This window comes from Lathyrus oleraceus, chromosome 4 (genome assembly GCF_024323335.1).
Source record: "Lathyrus oleraceus cultivar Zhongwan6 chromosome 4, CAAS_Psat_ZW6_1.0, whole genome shotgun sequence".
Taxonomy (NCBI): Eukaryota; Viridiplantae; Streptophyta; class Magnoliopsida; order Fabales; family Fabaceae; genus Lathyrus; species Lathyrus oleraceus.
The window spans coordinates 337,727,725-337,744,148 of NC_066582.1; the positions used below are offsets into that span (position 1 = coordinate 337,727,725).

The following is a 16,424-nucleotide window of genomic DNA, read 5'->3' on the forward strand; positions in this document are numbered from 1 at the left end:
ATAGTTTTCACTAACGTCCTTCTATTTACTTTTACTAATCATAGCTTCTTTCTAATCCAAGATTCAAACAAATTCCAAATAGACACGTAGAAACTCTAACCTCACAATTATCATTATTGATTATTTTCACTAACATCTCTAGTATAACTTAGTTCTAATCTAACCTAATAGATTGTCAATGGTTTTTAACATTAGAAGCATAATGGGTAGTCATTAATAGAAACATAATTTTTAGCATAAGTCCATCATTGAAGCAGCAGCAAGCTCTAAATGTGTGTTTCCATAATTCCCATAATACAAAAGAGAAAGAAAAAAGCATGACAGGAAAATATGAGATAACCCACTATGCTTCATCTTGTAACAGAATTGGAAAAGTGAACTTCTAACTAATTATCAAATCTGAAAGGTTTGGATAAGAGTTGAGTTTGAGAATCTTATGCAACGATCCCGCACCCCGTATGTTTGCCTGTCGAGTTATTGTTGCCGCCTTCGAATGCCTGGTTCAATAAGGAATGGAAGAAGAAAAAAAAAACTTCGGCAAGTGTCAAACGTCTTTTACGCATGGGATCCAGGTTCCGAACCCACTAAGCTACAATTGCAGCTTTGGTGTTGTGCGATCCTGCCACGAGAAGAAAAACAAAGGAAGTGATTAACACAACACCAAAGAACCCGTTGCAGGGCCTTACCTCGACACCAACCGGTTATACGAGAATGCATAGATAAATTAGCATTGGCCAACATAACTTACCTCTACTAAAGTCCGCACTAGCTACCTTCAGTACGGACCAGAACCAGCATCTAACATTTTGTCAGACAATCCCATTTGAATTTGTTAACACCTCACTGACCATTCATGCTTCTAAACTTGGACTAACACAATTTCAAACTTAGACTAACACGATTTCATACTTGTCAACACATAACGATTTCATACTTGTCAACACATAACGACTCTTCGAGATGTACAAAGATCTGATGCGAAACATTTACCCTGCAAAATTCATGATGTAATCAAGAAACTCAGCAAATTAACATTGTAATAATTTGTCTTAACCTACTAACAAATTAACATCATAACATGTCATTAGGGGTGTACAAAAAAATAGATTATCCATGATCAAATTGGTATCCAAATTAATCCACTTTAAAAAAACCAATGCTAAAATAAAAATTTGGGTATCCATTTTGTTATCCAAATATAAACCGTTTCCCATTATAAAAATTTGGTTTTGTTATTGGTTATCCAAATTTTATTATGCGTTAAATTTTTATATTTGTATGTTTTTATGTTTTATCACATTATAAATCAATTTTATATTTTAAATTTTTTAAAATTTTATAAAAAAATTATTTTAAAAATAAAAATCAGATTTTTTTTCTTTTTACCAAAAATATTATATTTGGATTTTTTTTTCGAAAAAATTATATTTGATATTTGTTTTCAAATAAAATTATTATTTTTTATCAAAAATATTTTGTATTTTTTTCAGTAAAAAAAAATGGTTTTTAAAAAAATAGATTTTTTTATTTATTTTTATTTTTAGAATATAAGTTTATTATTTTCAATTTTTTTTTATATTTTTTTTCTTCTTTTTTTAAATATTTGTTATTTTTTTTCTTAAAAAAATTGTTTTTTTTTATGTTTTTTAAATTTTAAAAGAAAATATATTTTAAAACCTCATAAAATTTGTTTATGAACAATTACGAGAGATTTTAGAAATTTGAACATTTTTTTAATGAATTATTTATTTTATGAACAATTATGATTTATAGAGATATGATTCATAATTATTTTATTTTATGATCGTTTTTATGTAACATATCATATTTTGGAATTGTTTTTAATCGAGATATTATTTGTGGTGATTATAAAAGTCAAATTTGAAGTAATTTTTTAAAATAAATATTTTTTTATATAAAATAGTTTTATAATTAGTAAAAATAAAAAAGTTAGTTAAAAGAAAATAAAATAGTTTTATATAGATGGTTCAATTTGGTTTGAACTGGTTCTAAACAACCGTACAAGCTAATTTCATATAAATAGCCCACAACTCATTCACAATGGAAAACAGGGCAGAACCCGCTCTACCTGCATAAGCCTTTTCTAACAACAGAGCTGTAGTTCTTGCGAGTGATAGAACCATGATCAATTAACTAACGTGCTCATCCAAAGCTGCTTCATCTTTCCACATATTTAAGTTTCACTTTAACAGAGATAAATAAAAATTTAGATTAACACTAACCTAATCCACTCTAAGTTGAAACATAATTAACAAACTGTAGAGTTTGAGTAGAACAGCTAACCGTCCGATCCAATTGGACTCCTTCCATTCCATTTCACCATGTAGTCGACTCAAAAGAGTTCCGCCACGGCGTCCTAACAGAACCTGCATTTCAATATCATAAAAATTGCGTAAGTTACCAACCTGACACTAACAGAAATATGCAAATAACATAAGATACAAAGGCATTCGAACTAACCGCGTTCCCTGAACAACTAACTGAATTAACTGAGTAACTACTGACGGCTTAACAGTTTGTAACAGTGAGAAACGCTTAACAACCTTCCATTGCCAGAACTCAACAGAAAGAGCTCTAACTACTTTCTGTTAACATGACACTTCTATAAATATCACTTGCACAGAAAGCTGAGGGGGAACTCGTTCTTCGATCTTTATCTGACTCTCTCTCAACCTCACGCAAAGCCCAATTAGGAAGCCATTGGAGCTTCACATTGAAGCTCCAGTTACGCTTGGGCTAGACTGCATCAAGCATACAAAAATCAAGAAGGATTCAACACCGCCAAAGCGTTTCGAACCAGAACGGAAACGACACGCACGAAGAAGAAGATCGAGCGTCCAAGAATTCGAGAGTCCACCTTATCTTTAGACATTCGTGCCATCTTCGTCCCCGACATACTCGAGTTTGGCTGGAGCAATCCCTGATTCCGAAGGTTAGTACGCTTCTTTGAATCTCTCTTTTTCTTGTTTCCAATTGATAGAGTTGATATAGATAGGCTGTAACCCCAGGATTAGGGAACGAACTGAGCCGTAGGAGAAGCTTAATTTAGTTTTTCTTGTTCTAGGTTTCTAAGTTTCTTTCCCCGATTCGATATATCGGCCGTTTAATTGACGGAAGTGAAGGGATAAGTTAGAGAGAGGATGCCAAGACGGACATTTTAGATGGTCAATATGGAACCTTTGGCCGCTCCGCCGCCTCCGGCATGGCGGAGCCTCCATTTTTCGAGGAGGCGTCATTGAGTGAGGAGATACACATAGTGGATGCATTTTTCTCCCATTTTAATACCTGGTCACGTGATTATTGAGATTTAACGTGAATCAATGTGCATTCATGACACGCGCGCATGTGCTAACCATCATCAAGGAATCTTTGACCAAAATGCTAGCTGGATCTGAGTCAGCTTCTGGATCCTTATCCTTTTGGGATTTTTTTGCTAGGATGGTTCTATTTTTGAGCGTGATGGGCCTTGAGAAGATGGAATATAACTAACTTAATCCTAGCACACACCTCTGCCACCTCTTGCACCCCTTCGGAAGAATTGATTTCCTTGGGCCTTGACCCTGCGAGGCCCATACGCAATAACACGGAAGCACTACTGCACCCCCCCCCCTCTGAAGCTCAACAAGTTTTGTTTTTGCTAGCCAAAATACCACTATTACTGGGCCTGAATTAAGGCCAAACCTATTAGTCTCACTTTGAGTTTTCTATTATTAAGGTTTTAATCTTGATTTAATTCTTAAGAATAATAGATTTTAAATTAATTAGGTTAAGCAATTTTTAGATTAAATACAAATTAATTAGAGTTTTTAGAATTTTAATTAGATATTAGAAATATTGGAATTCAATTAGGATTATTAAAAATCTTTGGATAATTAGAATTGCTAGAATATTCGATTCTTAGAATTGGAGTTTGAGTAGAATTTCCATGATTAGAATGTTAATTCAATATTAATCATTTTTAGCATAATGACCATTTTGTCCTTTTAGGGTTTATTTTGGTTTTGACCATGAACACACACTCCTTTAGGGATAGAATTTAACATAGAATTCCAATCCAAAAGTTTGATTAACATTAACATGCTCCCTTAGGACTCTTAACATATATTCTTAATCAACTTGGATTAACCAAGGTATGATCCCTTAGGACAGTTTGGTTAATTTATAACCATTAGATTAGATTCTAACATAATTCTCAAAACTAAATCAAACCTCCGATTCAAATTGATCAAAAGCAATTTTGATCAATTAAATCCTTTGAACTTGTATAATCCCACAGTCTAATTTTAGTGACCAAGAGACCCTTGGTCATTTGATAAGACTTTTTCTTCTAAGTTGTAGAGCTCGAGGCCTCAAGAAAAGATTCTCAATCAAGGCATCCTCAATCATACCAAGCAGTGGATAATACAAGTATTTAAAAGGTGGAAACTTTAAGAGCTTGTTAAATCAAAGTTGGAATCGTGTGGCATGAGCCTTAAGTAATAGAGAAGGAGTGAGACTGGAGAATTCCAACCCCCATTCTGGATATCTTTGGGTATGGGACGAATGACCTAGTGCTCATCGTATTCACCTCTATTCGTAGACTTTAGCAAAATTCTAATAATACGATTGACAAGTCTCTCTCCCTTCATAAAGCATCATGCATCAAACAAGGACTAAATCAATAACTTAGCAATCATGAATCAAGTTGTACGACAAGAGCCTTAAGAAATAGAGAAGGAGTGGGACTGGAGAATTCATACCCCCATTATGAACATCTTTGGGTATGGGACGAATGATCCAGCGCTCATCGTATTCACCTCTATTCATAGAGTTTAGTACAATTCGAATCGAACGATTGGTAAGGTCTTCATTACAAGAAACAACAACAAATATTCTTCTCATTAAACATGAAAGTTAAAATAAGAGTTACATGCCATGAGCCTTAAGTAGTAAAGAAGGAATGAGACTAGGGCTTTCCTACACTCATTCTGGATATATTTGGGTGCAAGACATTTGACTCGTTGCTTATCGTATCCACCTTTACTTCTAGACTTTAGTGTGATTCTTATTCTACAACTATCAAGTTTACTCATTCTCCAATAAATCATTTCAATTCAATCATTCAATCATTATTTTACCTTTAATCACTTTGTTTTCAGCCCTAGTGGGCTGAACTACGAAAGCTCTGATTTCCTTATTGCACTATAAGGACACGTAGGTAGGAGAATACAGATTCTTCACGAGCTACCTATTTATCAATTTATCCTATTTTCAATCCTCATTCAGTTCATGCATTTCTTGGGATTATTATATAAGGGTCACCTACCCATGTCTCAATCAATAGCTTTAGACATTGCCTATCAGTTCAGACCATGGCTTACTTTATTGCTTGCTCTCAAGGTGCAGACCTTGGCAACTTCCTTTAGCCCATGGAGTTCAGACTCTGGCTTTGCTTTTTTCCCTCAAGGTGCAGACCTTGGAAAACCCTTTTAGTCCATGGAGTTCAGACTCCGGCTTTATTCTTTGCTTATAAGATACAGATCTTGGCATCCTTGCCCTATTGAGTTCAGACTTTGGCTATCTTGATTTTTTCTATACAGTTCAGACTTTGACATACTATCCTGCCTTACAGTTCAGACTTTAGCATTCATTTATCCAACCCTTGGAGTTCAGAATCTGAAGATCTCTTCCATTACACACATCATTCATACTTTGGAACCACACTCTTCTTCCCTGATGGAGTTCAGACTCTGGCATTCAAATCAGTTCCTTTGCCTTATAAAGTTCAGACTATAGCATGCTTATATATCTTGCCCATGGATTTTAGACTCTGGCAACCTTTGATATTGACTTGAAGTTCAGACTTTAGTACTATATCTCATTTTCCCTTATTGAGTTCAGACTCTGGAAATCTGTTTCTTACCTTGTGCCTAGTTAAGACTATGACATTCATCTTTCTTGCCCTATGGAGTCCGGACTCTGGCTATATCTCATTTGTCCTTGTGGTTAATTACCATCATCGGTTAATGCTACTCTTGCTTGTTAAGCAATATACCTTGCCTCTGGGAAATCCTATCAAGTACCTCTCTTTACTTTCAGCCGTAGTAGGATGAACTACGATTGCTCTGATTTTCTCATTGCACGATGGGAATACGTAGGCACGAGGGTTCGAATCCTCCACTAGCATACTTATTTATTATTCCTGCCTTAGGAAATTCATTCTATTCATCTCCATGATGCATTCATATTCTACCTTCTTTCACTCCATGTGATATACTAGTCATCTTAGAGATAAATACACTACCTCTTTGTGCTCCTTCTTGCGTCACCTTGTGAACCAAGAGACGTTTGGCTCGTACCTAAACACTTAATTCTCCTTCTTTTAGGCTATACCATATAGTGGTAGACGCTTCCGGCTAGTCCACATTATTCTTGGGTTCATCTTTTCACCTTTGTTGGAGTTCAAAACATTATTCTTTGGTTCAGACCATACTTTGAATACCATTATTTTCCTCTCCCGCCTCTAGTTCCTTGAACTACGGAGCTCTAAATTCCTCATTGCACTATGAGGATACGTAGGCATGAGGGCCCAAATCCTCATCGAGCACTTTATCTATTTCTCTTCCTTTCCCATTCTTTCGTGAGTAATCTTTAGATATCACACCTATTTGAGCGAGAACAATCAAAATGTTTTCCATGGAGTACCATCGATGTTTGGGGTGTTAATACTTTCCCCTTGCATAACCGACTTCCTTACCCAGCACATCTCTTTCTCCCGGGTTTTATCGATGTTTTCCCATCCCCTTGGGGATAAATAAAGTTCGATGGTGACTCTGTTGTGTGTCCGAGCATGCGATACGTTCGGGTATATTTCCGATAGCTTTAGTTGGCGACTCTGTCGGGGAGTCCTTGCTTCGGCAGGTAGGAGTCAAGCCTAGTTTTGATTGCTTCCGTTAGTTTAGGTGTTTACCTTTACATTTTACACGCTTTATTTATCACATTTCTTCATTGCTTTAGATATTGTTTATTATGGATGTTATCTGTTATACTCTTTATTGGGTTAGAGGATAGATTACATGAGAGAGAATCTCTATAACCGAGCTTAGTATACACATAGGATATACTCGTGGATAGTCGTATACACCTGCGTTTTGCGCGTTGGGTTGTCACGAGAACCACACCCATACTAGATTCACTTGGAAATACTTTTGTCTTGTGAGTATTCACTACGGCAGGGTATTTCCATTTTGAGTCGATGACTCTGGGAGACCTTCTAGGGACCACCTTGGAGCATAGTCCACACCTGTGAGGGGGATATGGGTTTTTCTTGCAGGAAACCATAGACTCTACATACCTTTATTCTCATGGATGTCGAACCTTTGATCCTGCATCGGGCAGTATGTGCAAATTATCCAGATTGTTTTATGTTGTTAACATACTCTATTGCATATCATTTTTTTCATTGTTGTACATATGTCGGAGTTTTGACCCTGATTTATTATGCCATCAATGCCTTGAATCTATGGATGTTGCATAATTATTTGCATTCCATCCCTAACATGCGAATTCATGCATCTGTATTTCATGCCTATCAACCAGAAAAAGCTCACCTTGTCCTTTCTCCGGGCTGAAAGACGACGACTCTTCGACACCAGTACTTCACGAGAGCTAACTAGTTGAGAATTATGGAAGATCTGGAACAAGAGAATGCTACGTACATGGAAACTTTGGCTCAAGTCCAAAACAGAATGGACACCTTCCAAGGTAACATGAATATTATAATGGAGTACCTTCAAGCTCAGAAGGCCACTACCTCCACCTCTGCTGCCAATCCTGCTTCTACTATAGTTACTGATGTTATTACCATCACCACTCTTGTTGATGCTATTGTGGATACTGTGGTTCAACCTGTAGTAAGCCAACCTATCTGTCAGCCAGGTCCTAGTAGGCATGCCATTTCCTATCCCTGGGGGTTGCCTCTAAACTTTGTTCCCCAAGCTGCTAATGGGAATGCTTTTGTGCCATATCAACCGCTCGGTGTTCATCCTACCAATGGGAGTTTTGTTGCCCATCCTTGGGGCATGACCACTCACTCTCCTCAAGTGGATAAAGTCGACAACTGTGAGATCAACCGAGAATAGATTCTTCAGACTTCTGCACCAGTGATTGTTGAGACTCCCAATGATAATAAATATGAATATAGAGGCCCTACTCTTCACTTCCGTCTTCCTCCACGAGCTACTCAACCTACTATTCAGAATTTGAGACACCTCCTCCTCATCCAGGGGCATCTTTTGTTGTTCCACCTCCATTTGTGTATCCTAGGGCACCCTACGCCCCCTATCAGAATCAGTATGGTCAGAATGTTGGTCAGACGGTGAATCCTAGATTGATGTATCCTCAAGGGTATCTATAGCTTGCTTCTACTCCAGTTATGGCTCATGAAGCTTCTCAGGGTGTTCAACCTCCCAACCATCAAGTCAATCCTTAGCCTGCGAATCAGATTGTTGTTGGTCAGATCAGAATAGATAAGCAGACTATCAGTTGCTGGATGAGAGAATTAGAGCCATTGAAGGTTTCTCTGCTTAAGGTATGAATGCTAAGGACTTATGTTTAGTTCCTAATATGGTGCTTCCTCCTAAGTTCAAAGCACCAAACCTACCAAAATACAAGGGTTTAAGCTGTCCTAGAAGTCATGTCATCATGTATTATAGGAAGATGGAATCCTACATTGATAATGATAATCTACTTATCCATTGCTTCCAAGATAGCTTATCTAGGGCATCCTTATATTGGTATATGGTCGTGAAACACAGTAAAATTATATCTTGGAAGGACTTGTCTAAAGCCTTTCTCAATCAATACAAATATAACCTGGACATAGCTCCCACCAGGTTACAACTGCAAAATCAAGCCTACAAACGCAATGAAACATTCAAAGAATATGCTCAGAGGTGGCGTGAGATGGCTTCTAGAGTTAAACCTGCACTGACAGATGCTGAATTGGTTGATATCTTCATGGGTACACTCCAAGGTTTGTACTGCAAGAAGATGGTTGGTAGCTCGTCTTCCAACTTCGCCAATATGGTAACCATTGGAGAACGCATCAAGAATGGGTTGAAAACAGGAAAGATTTCTAATGTTGATAGCCAAACAATGGCCACGAAATCCCAGGGTTTTGATAAGAAGAAAGAGGTCGAGGCAAACGCTATGATAGCAAATGTTTACCCTCAAGTTCAAGCACTCATGGCTCATATGCCATACTACCCTTATCCGTACATTGTTGATGCTCAATATCAGCAACCTGCATACCAGCCGCAGTATCAGCAGCCTCCACAGGCTTCGGTCTCTTAGAATCAACAAGATAACCGAAACCAGAGGCAAGGTCATGTAGAAGGTTTAATAGGAAGTGTCCTCAGCATGACCAGATCCTTGTATCATACACTCAGTTGTTGCATATCTTGTCCAACAAGGGGTAATTGTGCCAAAAGAGATTCCGCCTGCAATGCCTCCCTACAATAACAAGCATAATCCCAATGTGTCTTATGCGTTCCATGCCGGACACATAGGACATTCTACAGAGGATTGTTTGGTCCTTAAGGCCTGAGTACAAGAGTTAATTGATCAGAAGGTTTTGTCATTCTCTGAAGCAGGACCTAAGGTCATAACCAACCCGTTGCCAGACCACTGTGGATAGATTGTGAATGCGATTAGTGGTGAGGATTGCTCAGATTCAGTGGCTTCTTCAGAGGAGTATCAAGGCTAGAAATATCATATGATTCAAACATGTACCATTTGTAATCTTTCCTTGTTCGTTATAGGTTGTTCATTTGTAAAACTTGTCTGGTTTTCAGATGATAATAATAATGAAATAAACGTGCATGTTTTGCTTAAATCTATTCGTGTTCACTCATATTTTATTTTATCAGTATCAAATTGTTTGTCAAATAAAATCAAAAGAGAATGATGCAAATTAAAATATGCAAGATCGTTGCCTGTATGCTTTTGAATAAAACCGTGCTGATGATATAAGGCATTGTTCAATCCCTAAACACCGGAGATATAAGAAAGTTAATGCCTAGTTAACCCCTTTGGGCCTTGAAGTAGAAGCTTCTTTCTTTATACATATAAACCCTCATGTTAAACCAGGGGTAGGGTAGTATTCAGTTTAATTTAGACTTGGATTCAAATTTCAGAAGGAGAGTATCTCATCAAGTGACCAATCATATAATATCATTCTCAAGAGGATGGAATCACAAATTCAAATGGTTATCCCTTACCCATCAAAAGGAGTGAGACAATCACAAACGGTACCATAAATCAAACAAGCAGAATATCACATAATTTACTCAAATGAAAAAAAGAGATGAAAAGCCCGCTAAGTCATTAACTAGAAAATAAGATTGACTTAGGCAAAAGTTAGGGTATCCCGGTGGGCTGTAGACCCAAAGGACCAGCCCGAGCAAAAATTAGGGTAAACAAAACAAAAGAATCAGAGGATCAATATCAAAATCCTCAGCAAGAGCAAATCTTCTTGAATGCAAATCAAAGCAGAAGGTGAGTGGCTATCGCTCCAAACTCTCATAGGGTTCTCTAACCATCATTGATGCTATTCAAAATTCTTTTCTGAAAGATGAACGCTTGTTTTAAGCTAATTGAACATAGGACTGGAGAATATCACGAAGAATGGGAGGGTTAGAATAGGTTTTGAGCCTTATATCCTTTCTTTCTGAAACCGTGAACCAGGCCATGTTACAACCCTCAAAAGACCTAATTGAAGCAGGGTTTATTTCGAAAGCATACTATGGTAAGATCGCATTAAGCTGACTCCTAAATATTTTCTTGTTATTGGTATTGGTACTGATATGACATTTTAATCAGTGATTTGTTCACTAGATGTCATAATTCGTAGTGAACACACTTGAGTTTTCAAAACTTGCATGAGCATGACATTACAATTATCATTCTCAAAATGAGCATTTTACATTCGAACAATCATTTAACATCAAGGTAGCTTACATATGGGAAAGTAGATCAAATTCATGATATCCCACATCTCAGATCTCTGCAAGAAACATTGAATCTGGGGCAACCGCATCGAGATTCTACAAATCTCTCTGAATCAGTCGGATAGGGAGAAAGTTACTTCAATGCTCATATTGGGGCAAGCTACCTCAAAAGAGCGAGAAGTAAATCACTCCCAAGATGGTTAATTAAGAGAAAACATTTTCAAGACGCTGGGGCATACCAGTTTGAGATATTCAGATGATGAGACTACTCCACAACTTGTAACTAGGGCAGTTGGTGCAGATATTTAGTATATTGGGGCAGAGGAAAACAGCGCATGTACAAGCTCTCTCCATGTTTCAGACATAATCCAGAGGTATGATAACAACTATTTATCTTAAAGTAGGTGTCGGAGAATCACGTCTGGATGATGTAAGACCCCAATTTTGTCCCTAAGATCCCTCATGGCATCATAACATTGCATGTGCATTGCCTCAAGGATCATTAGCATCTTGGTTCCCTTTGCCTTTGGGTGAGACCTCTTGTAAGTGGTTTGAGATCACCAAGCATGCTTGAATTGTATATCATTGCTTTTCTCATTTTGTTTACTAACCAAAAGCACAAAAATATGTCACTAACATCTTTTGTTTGTAGCTTGAGCAATCACAAGGTCCAAAGCTTCTAGGAGATCATTGGTACAAAGACATGGTCAAGAAGAGATGATAGCAAGCATGGCAATGGTTCCCAAATCTCTCATCCATCAAATATGCCCCCTAGTATCTCAATTCATCATTTTGATCAAATCAAGTCAAAGGGTTTGAGGTCTTGTTCTTCAAGGAAGACCTAATTCACCTATCCACCACAATGCCTTGCTCCTGAAGCAACCTCAGCCCATGATCAAATACAATCAAGGGAAGTTCTTTAATTAATTATTTCATGCATATTTGAACTTATTTGAGTGTTCTCAATCATCAATTCATCAACATATGAGGCATGAACTTAAGAAGTTGATCAGTCAATTCATCTGACTATTTTGAAATGCACTGAGACCTAACTTTTTATGTGTTGGTCAAATGGAGATGATTCCAAAATAAAAAATGTTCTTAAGGACAATATGAACAACTTTCATGTTCATCAAAAATTTATTTGAAGCTTGGAAGGCCATCTGCCATTCCAATACATTATAGGTCATTTTGACTAAAACCTTAATTTTGGGTCAACTTCCCAAGGACATAACACATTCATTTTTTATGATTTTTAGGTGGGATTAAATTCATTGGAAAGATTAAGATGTATACTTCAAATGTTATGTTGAACAAAATTTCAAAATCGCAAAGTAAATACATGTGATAATGCAAGACATTGTAGGTCCCTTTTGACCAAAGGCATTAAAAGTCAAAAAAGTCCAACTTCAAGTGCCCATAACTCTTTCATCAAAAATCCAAATGATGCAAAATTTAAGTCCATTTTGAGTGTCTTGAAAATATATACAACTTTAATGGTGGAGATTTTTCTATTTGAGGCTTCCATCATAAAAACAGAAGGGCTTGAAAATTGGCCAATTTTAGAAACCTTGCCTTGACATGTCATGCACCTTGCACTTTAAACTCAAATTCCATAAATTTCCACACTTCAAATGGATTTTTGCTCAACATAACAATTGTTCCTTACATCAAGACCTTTCCAACCATTACTCACATGATCATGTTTGGATTTTTTCATTGGGACTTTCGAAGAGATGAATGTTTAGGTACAAATGAGGAATTCACTTGAAATCTTGTTACATGAGCAATTGCCTTGCAAGTCACACATCCAATTTCATTTGGCTGATGCTCAGAATTCATTTGGCATTGTTTTTGGGCCTTGCGCATGATCATGCAAGCCCATGCAATGAAGCTTCACATGCCATGCACACGGATTGATCACACTCTCCTTGCCATTTCCTCTATAAATAGAGACCTCATTCCATTCATTTCACACACGTGATTCAACCTGAAATGCTGCAGAATTCTCTCCATAGCCATCACTAAAGAAGCAATTGCATTTCTCTCAAATTTTTCAGATCTAAAATTCAACTTCATCTGGTTGAATTCTTAGATCTAATGCTTCTAAACCTTCATCATTCATCTCATTGAACTTCTGTTTTAGCAAAGCAAGCAAGACATCGAGCTCAAGCTACCAGAATTCAAGCACACACTCCAACTGGTATTTTCTTCGATTCTCATCATCCATGGACCTTTTTACTTGGATCTAATGTTTTCTGAAGTCCTCACTTGAGAGGCAAGCTAGTGGTAGCTTTAATTTTGCTTTTCCTTGATCTGCATTTTCCATACCTGAATCTTCCACCTTAGATTTCTCCATTTATAGGAATCTTGAGTGTGATTCAAGGTTACAGGGGTGATGTACATCACCCCAGCTTCATTTTGGTATAAGGATCGTGCATTTCCATTAAGGTTCAAAGACCTGCAAAACTGGCCGGAATCTACAGGCTCACCGGAGAAGAAGGTGGCTCCGGTGGCCGCCTGTTTCCAGTTTGAATCCTGGCCGTGTGATCTTTTTCCCAGATCGAATCCTGGCCATTGCATGTTATGACTTTTATTTCTTTCCCATGTGATTGCATTGACTTCGGTGTTCCATGAGCGCGCGCCTCTGGATCCTTGGATCTGCCAGCTCAATTAATGAGCTCAGATCCAAGGGCTCTCGTTTTTTCCAATTTCTATTTTCTGTTTTAATTCTATTTTATTTTCTTAAAATCCATTTTATTTCAAAAATCAATATCTCTTTCATTTTTAATCCAAAAATTATGGGACCAATTGCATTATTTCCCAAATAATTTCTAGTTTCTATTTCTGATTTTTAATATTTTTTATTTTGTCATTTGATATTTTTTGTGAATTTTCTCTTTTCTGGTTATTTTTAATTCATTTTAAATAGTTTTTGATATTCAAAAAATAAAAAAATATTCTCCTAACCTATTTGAATGATGATGGATCTATGAAAAATATTCTCATCAATTTTTGAATTGATTTGAGATTTATTTGAGATTTTAGTTCAATTAGGTTATTTTTATTCATTTTTAATTGATTAAAAATAGTTTCTGACCTTTAAAAATGCTGAAATTTTTTGTCAAACTTTGTTTGACCTTGTTGAGCTTGGGATAAATTATGAAATTCTGGTATCAGATATAAGATGTCGAAGGTAATATCACGACACTAATATATGTTAATACACAATGGATAATAAACAGAATTGTAAAGCAATCAACACAAGCAATTGTTAACCCAGTTCGGTGCAACTCACCTACGTCTGGGGGCTACCAAACCAGAAAGGAACTCCACTAAAATAGAATTAGTTCAAAGACTATCCGTACACTTCACCAAGTTACAGTCTTTCTCACCTAATCTCTACCCGTGCAATTTCTACCTAAGCACTCTTAGATATGAGAACCCACTCACTTCCCTTACAATCACACACCCGTGATTTTAAACAACAATCCCTTGTGAAAAGAAAATACTTTTCAATTACAATATTCTTGATTTTACTTCACAGTTTCAATCAAGAAGACACACTCTTGATCTTGCTTCAAAGCTTTGATCAAGAAGACAAATCAGTCCAATTCAATCATCTATGGATGACTTGAATGACCTACAGACACAAACCCTAGCTCTCTCTCTAAATTTCGCTCAGTATTGGTTGTGTGTTCAAACAGGTTTTCTGAGTCCCTTTTTATAGAAACATTGGACAACTTGAAAACCCTAAATATATTTTCCAATTAAATCTTTTCATATCAGTTGTAAAGATCTCCTTGGAAAATAAACAAATCTGGTTGATATCCCTGATAGATTGCGCCAGCTAGCCATATCTTCAATCAACCAATGATTGCCACCAATTGTCCAATCACAAAACACCAGACATTCATACTGAATGTTCTGTGTACAGGATGTCATGACATCGGGTCTGACATCTGGAAAAATCCTACATAATCCAGTTTCCTTTTATAGCAGGTACAGCCATATCAGTTACCATGACAATGAGTATGTCAACTGAAACAATCCTGCAGCATATGTCTTCCAATTTAGCTCCAGCAGGTACATCCAATATCAGAAGCCTTAGCATTGTAAGTGGCATTCTGAAACAATCCTGCTTGCATATCTTCTTTAACTCCAGCAGGTACATAGGATATCTCATGTTAAGACATCACACATAACATCTTGTGAACACTCTTTGTTTTACCAAAATTGCTGCCAACTCTTAGAATCAACAAACTCCCCCTTTGGCAAATTTTGGCTAAAACATATATTTGTCCTTTTTGTTCACAAGGCAAACTATCAGCAGTTAAACCACTAAACAATAGTTTAATCAGCAGCAGAAGCAAAACAATTACTAGCTATGGCTACTAGTAATACACATATGCACAAGGGTACTTCTCCTCCCCCTAAATCTGTGCAACAAACAACAGAATTACTAGTTATGGATGCAACTAGTAAGACACACAAATGCACAATACACCAGGGTACTTCTTCTCCCCCTAAATCTGTGCATTCATCAAATAACAGCTACTGTAACTCCAGCACCTGTACCAGCCAGAATGTCACACTGACATCTGCTATAACATCAGCACCTGTGCACCTCTTCATCAGCACCTGTGCACCTCTTCCAATAATAGCTGTATTTTTGTTCAGCCACAACCAACTCAACCAGTACCCAGCTCCACAGCTCCACATACTTTTCCCCCTTTTTAGTCAAAATTAACCAAAGATAAATAAATCTCATCGAATCTTTACACCCATCAAGTCTTTTGCTACACCATACCTCACAAACCTCTAAACTCTTTTTGTGAGAACTATCCCCATACTCCATTGATTGCTATAGATTCTCATACACACAGATCTCCAATTTTCCTCTTAAACATTCAAATTGATTGGCATCCAAGGCTTTTGTGAATATGTCAGCTAATTGCCTCTCTGTAGGAACATGCTCCAGTGCTATGATTTTTTCTTCCACAAGTTCTCTGATGAAGTGATGCCTGATATCAATGTGTTTTGTCCTGATGTGCTGAATAGGATTCTTGGAAATATTTATAGCACTCAGGTTATCACAGTATAGTGTCATGATTTCTTGTGTGACATTGTATTCAGATAATATTTGTTTCATCCAGACCAGTTGAGAACAGCTACTTCCCGCTGCTATGTACTCAGCTTCAACAGTGGATAGGGATACACAGTTCTGTTTCTTGCTGAACCATGAAATCAGATTGTTCCCTAAGAAGAAACATCCTCCTGATGTGCTCTTCCTATCATCAGCACTTCCAGCCTAGTCTGCATCACAGTATCCAGTCAACATAGATCCAGATCCATGAGTATATAACATCCCATAATCACTGGTGCCATTGACATATTTTAGTATTCTCTTTACTT

At 37.0% G+C, this 16,424-nt stretch overlaps 1 protein-coding gene and 1 long non-coding RNA gene across 2 annotated transcripts; one reads left to right on the top strand and one right to left on the bottom strand.

Moving 5' to 3' along the window:
* Positions 1-213: 213 nt before the first annotated feature.
* Positions 214-3,319, bottom strand: LOC127075374 (uncharacterized). The gene is made up of 5 exons (XR_007786410.1): positions 2,482-3,319; positions 2,305-2,387; positions 2,090-2,204; positions 749-991; positions 214-619 (listed from the first exon to the last, which is right to left on the bottom strand). It is a non-coding gene; the product is annotated as an uncharacterized LOC127075374 (long non-coding RNA).
* A 5,306-nt stretch (positions 3,320-8,625) lies between these two features.
* LOC127137331 (uncharacterized) lies at positions 8,626-9,354 on the top strand. Its single transcript, XM_051063803.1, has one exon. It carries the CDS (start codon positions 8,626-8,628, stop codon positions 9,352-9,354), a length of 729 nt encoding a protein of 242 aa, XP_050919760.1.
* Positions 9,355-16,424: the final 7,070 nt, after the last annotated feature.

Coding starts and splice junctions, on each gene's coding strand:
- LOC127137331 (XM_051063803.1), top strand. CDS start 8,626: ATGGTGCTTCCTCCTAAGTTCAAAGCACCAAACCTACCAAAATACAAG.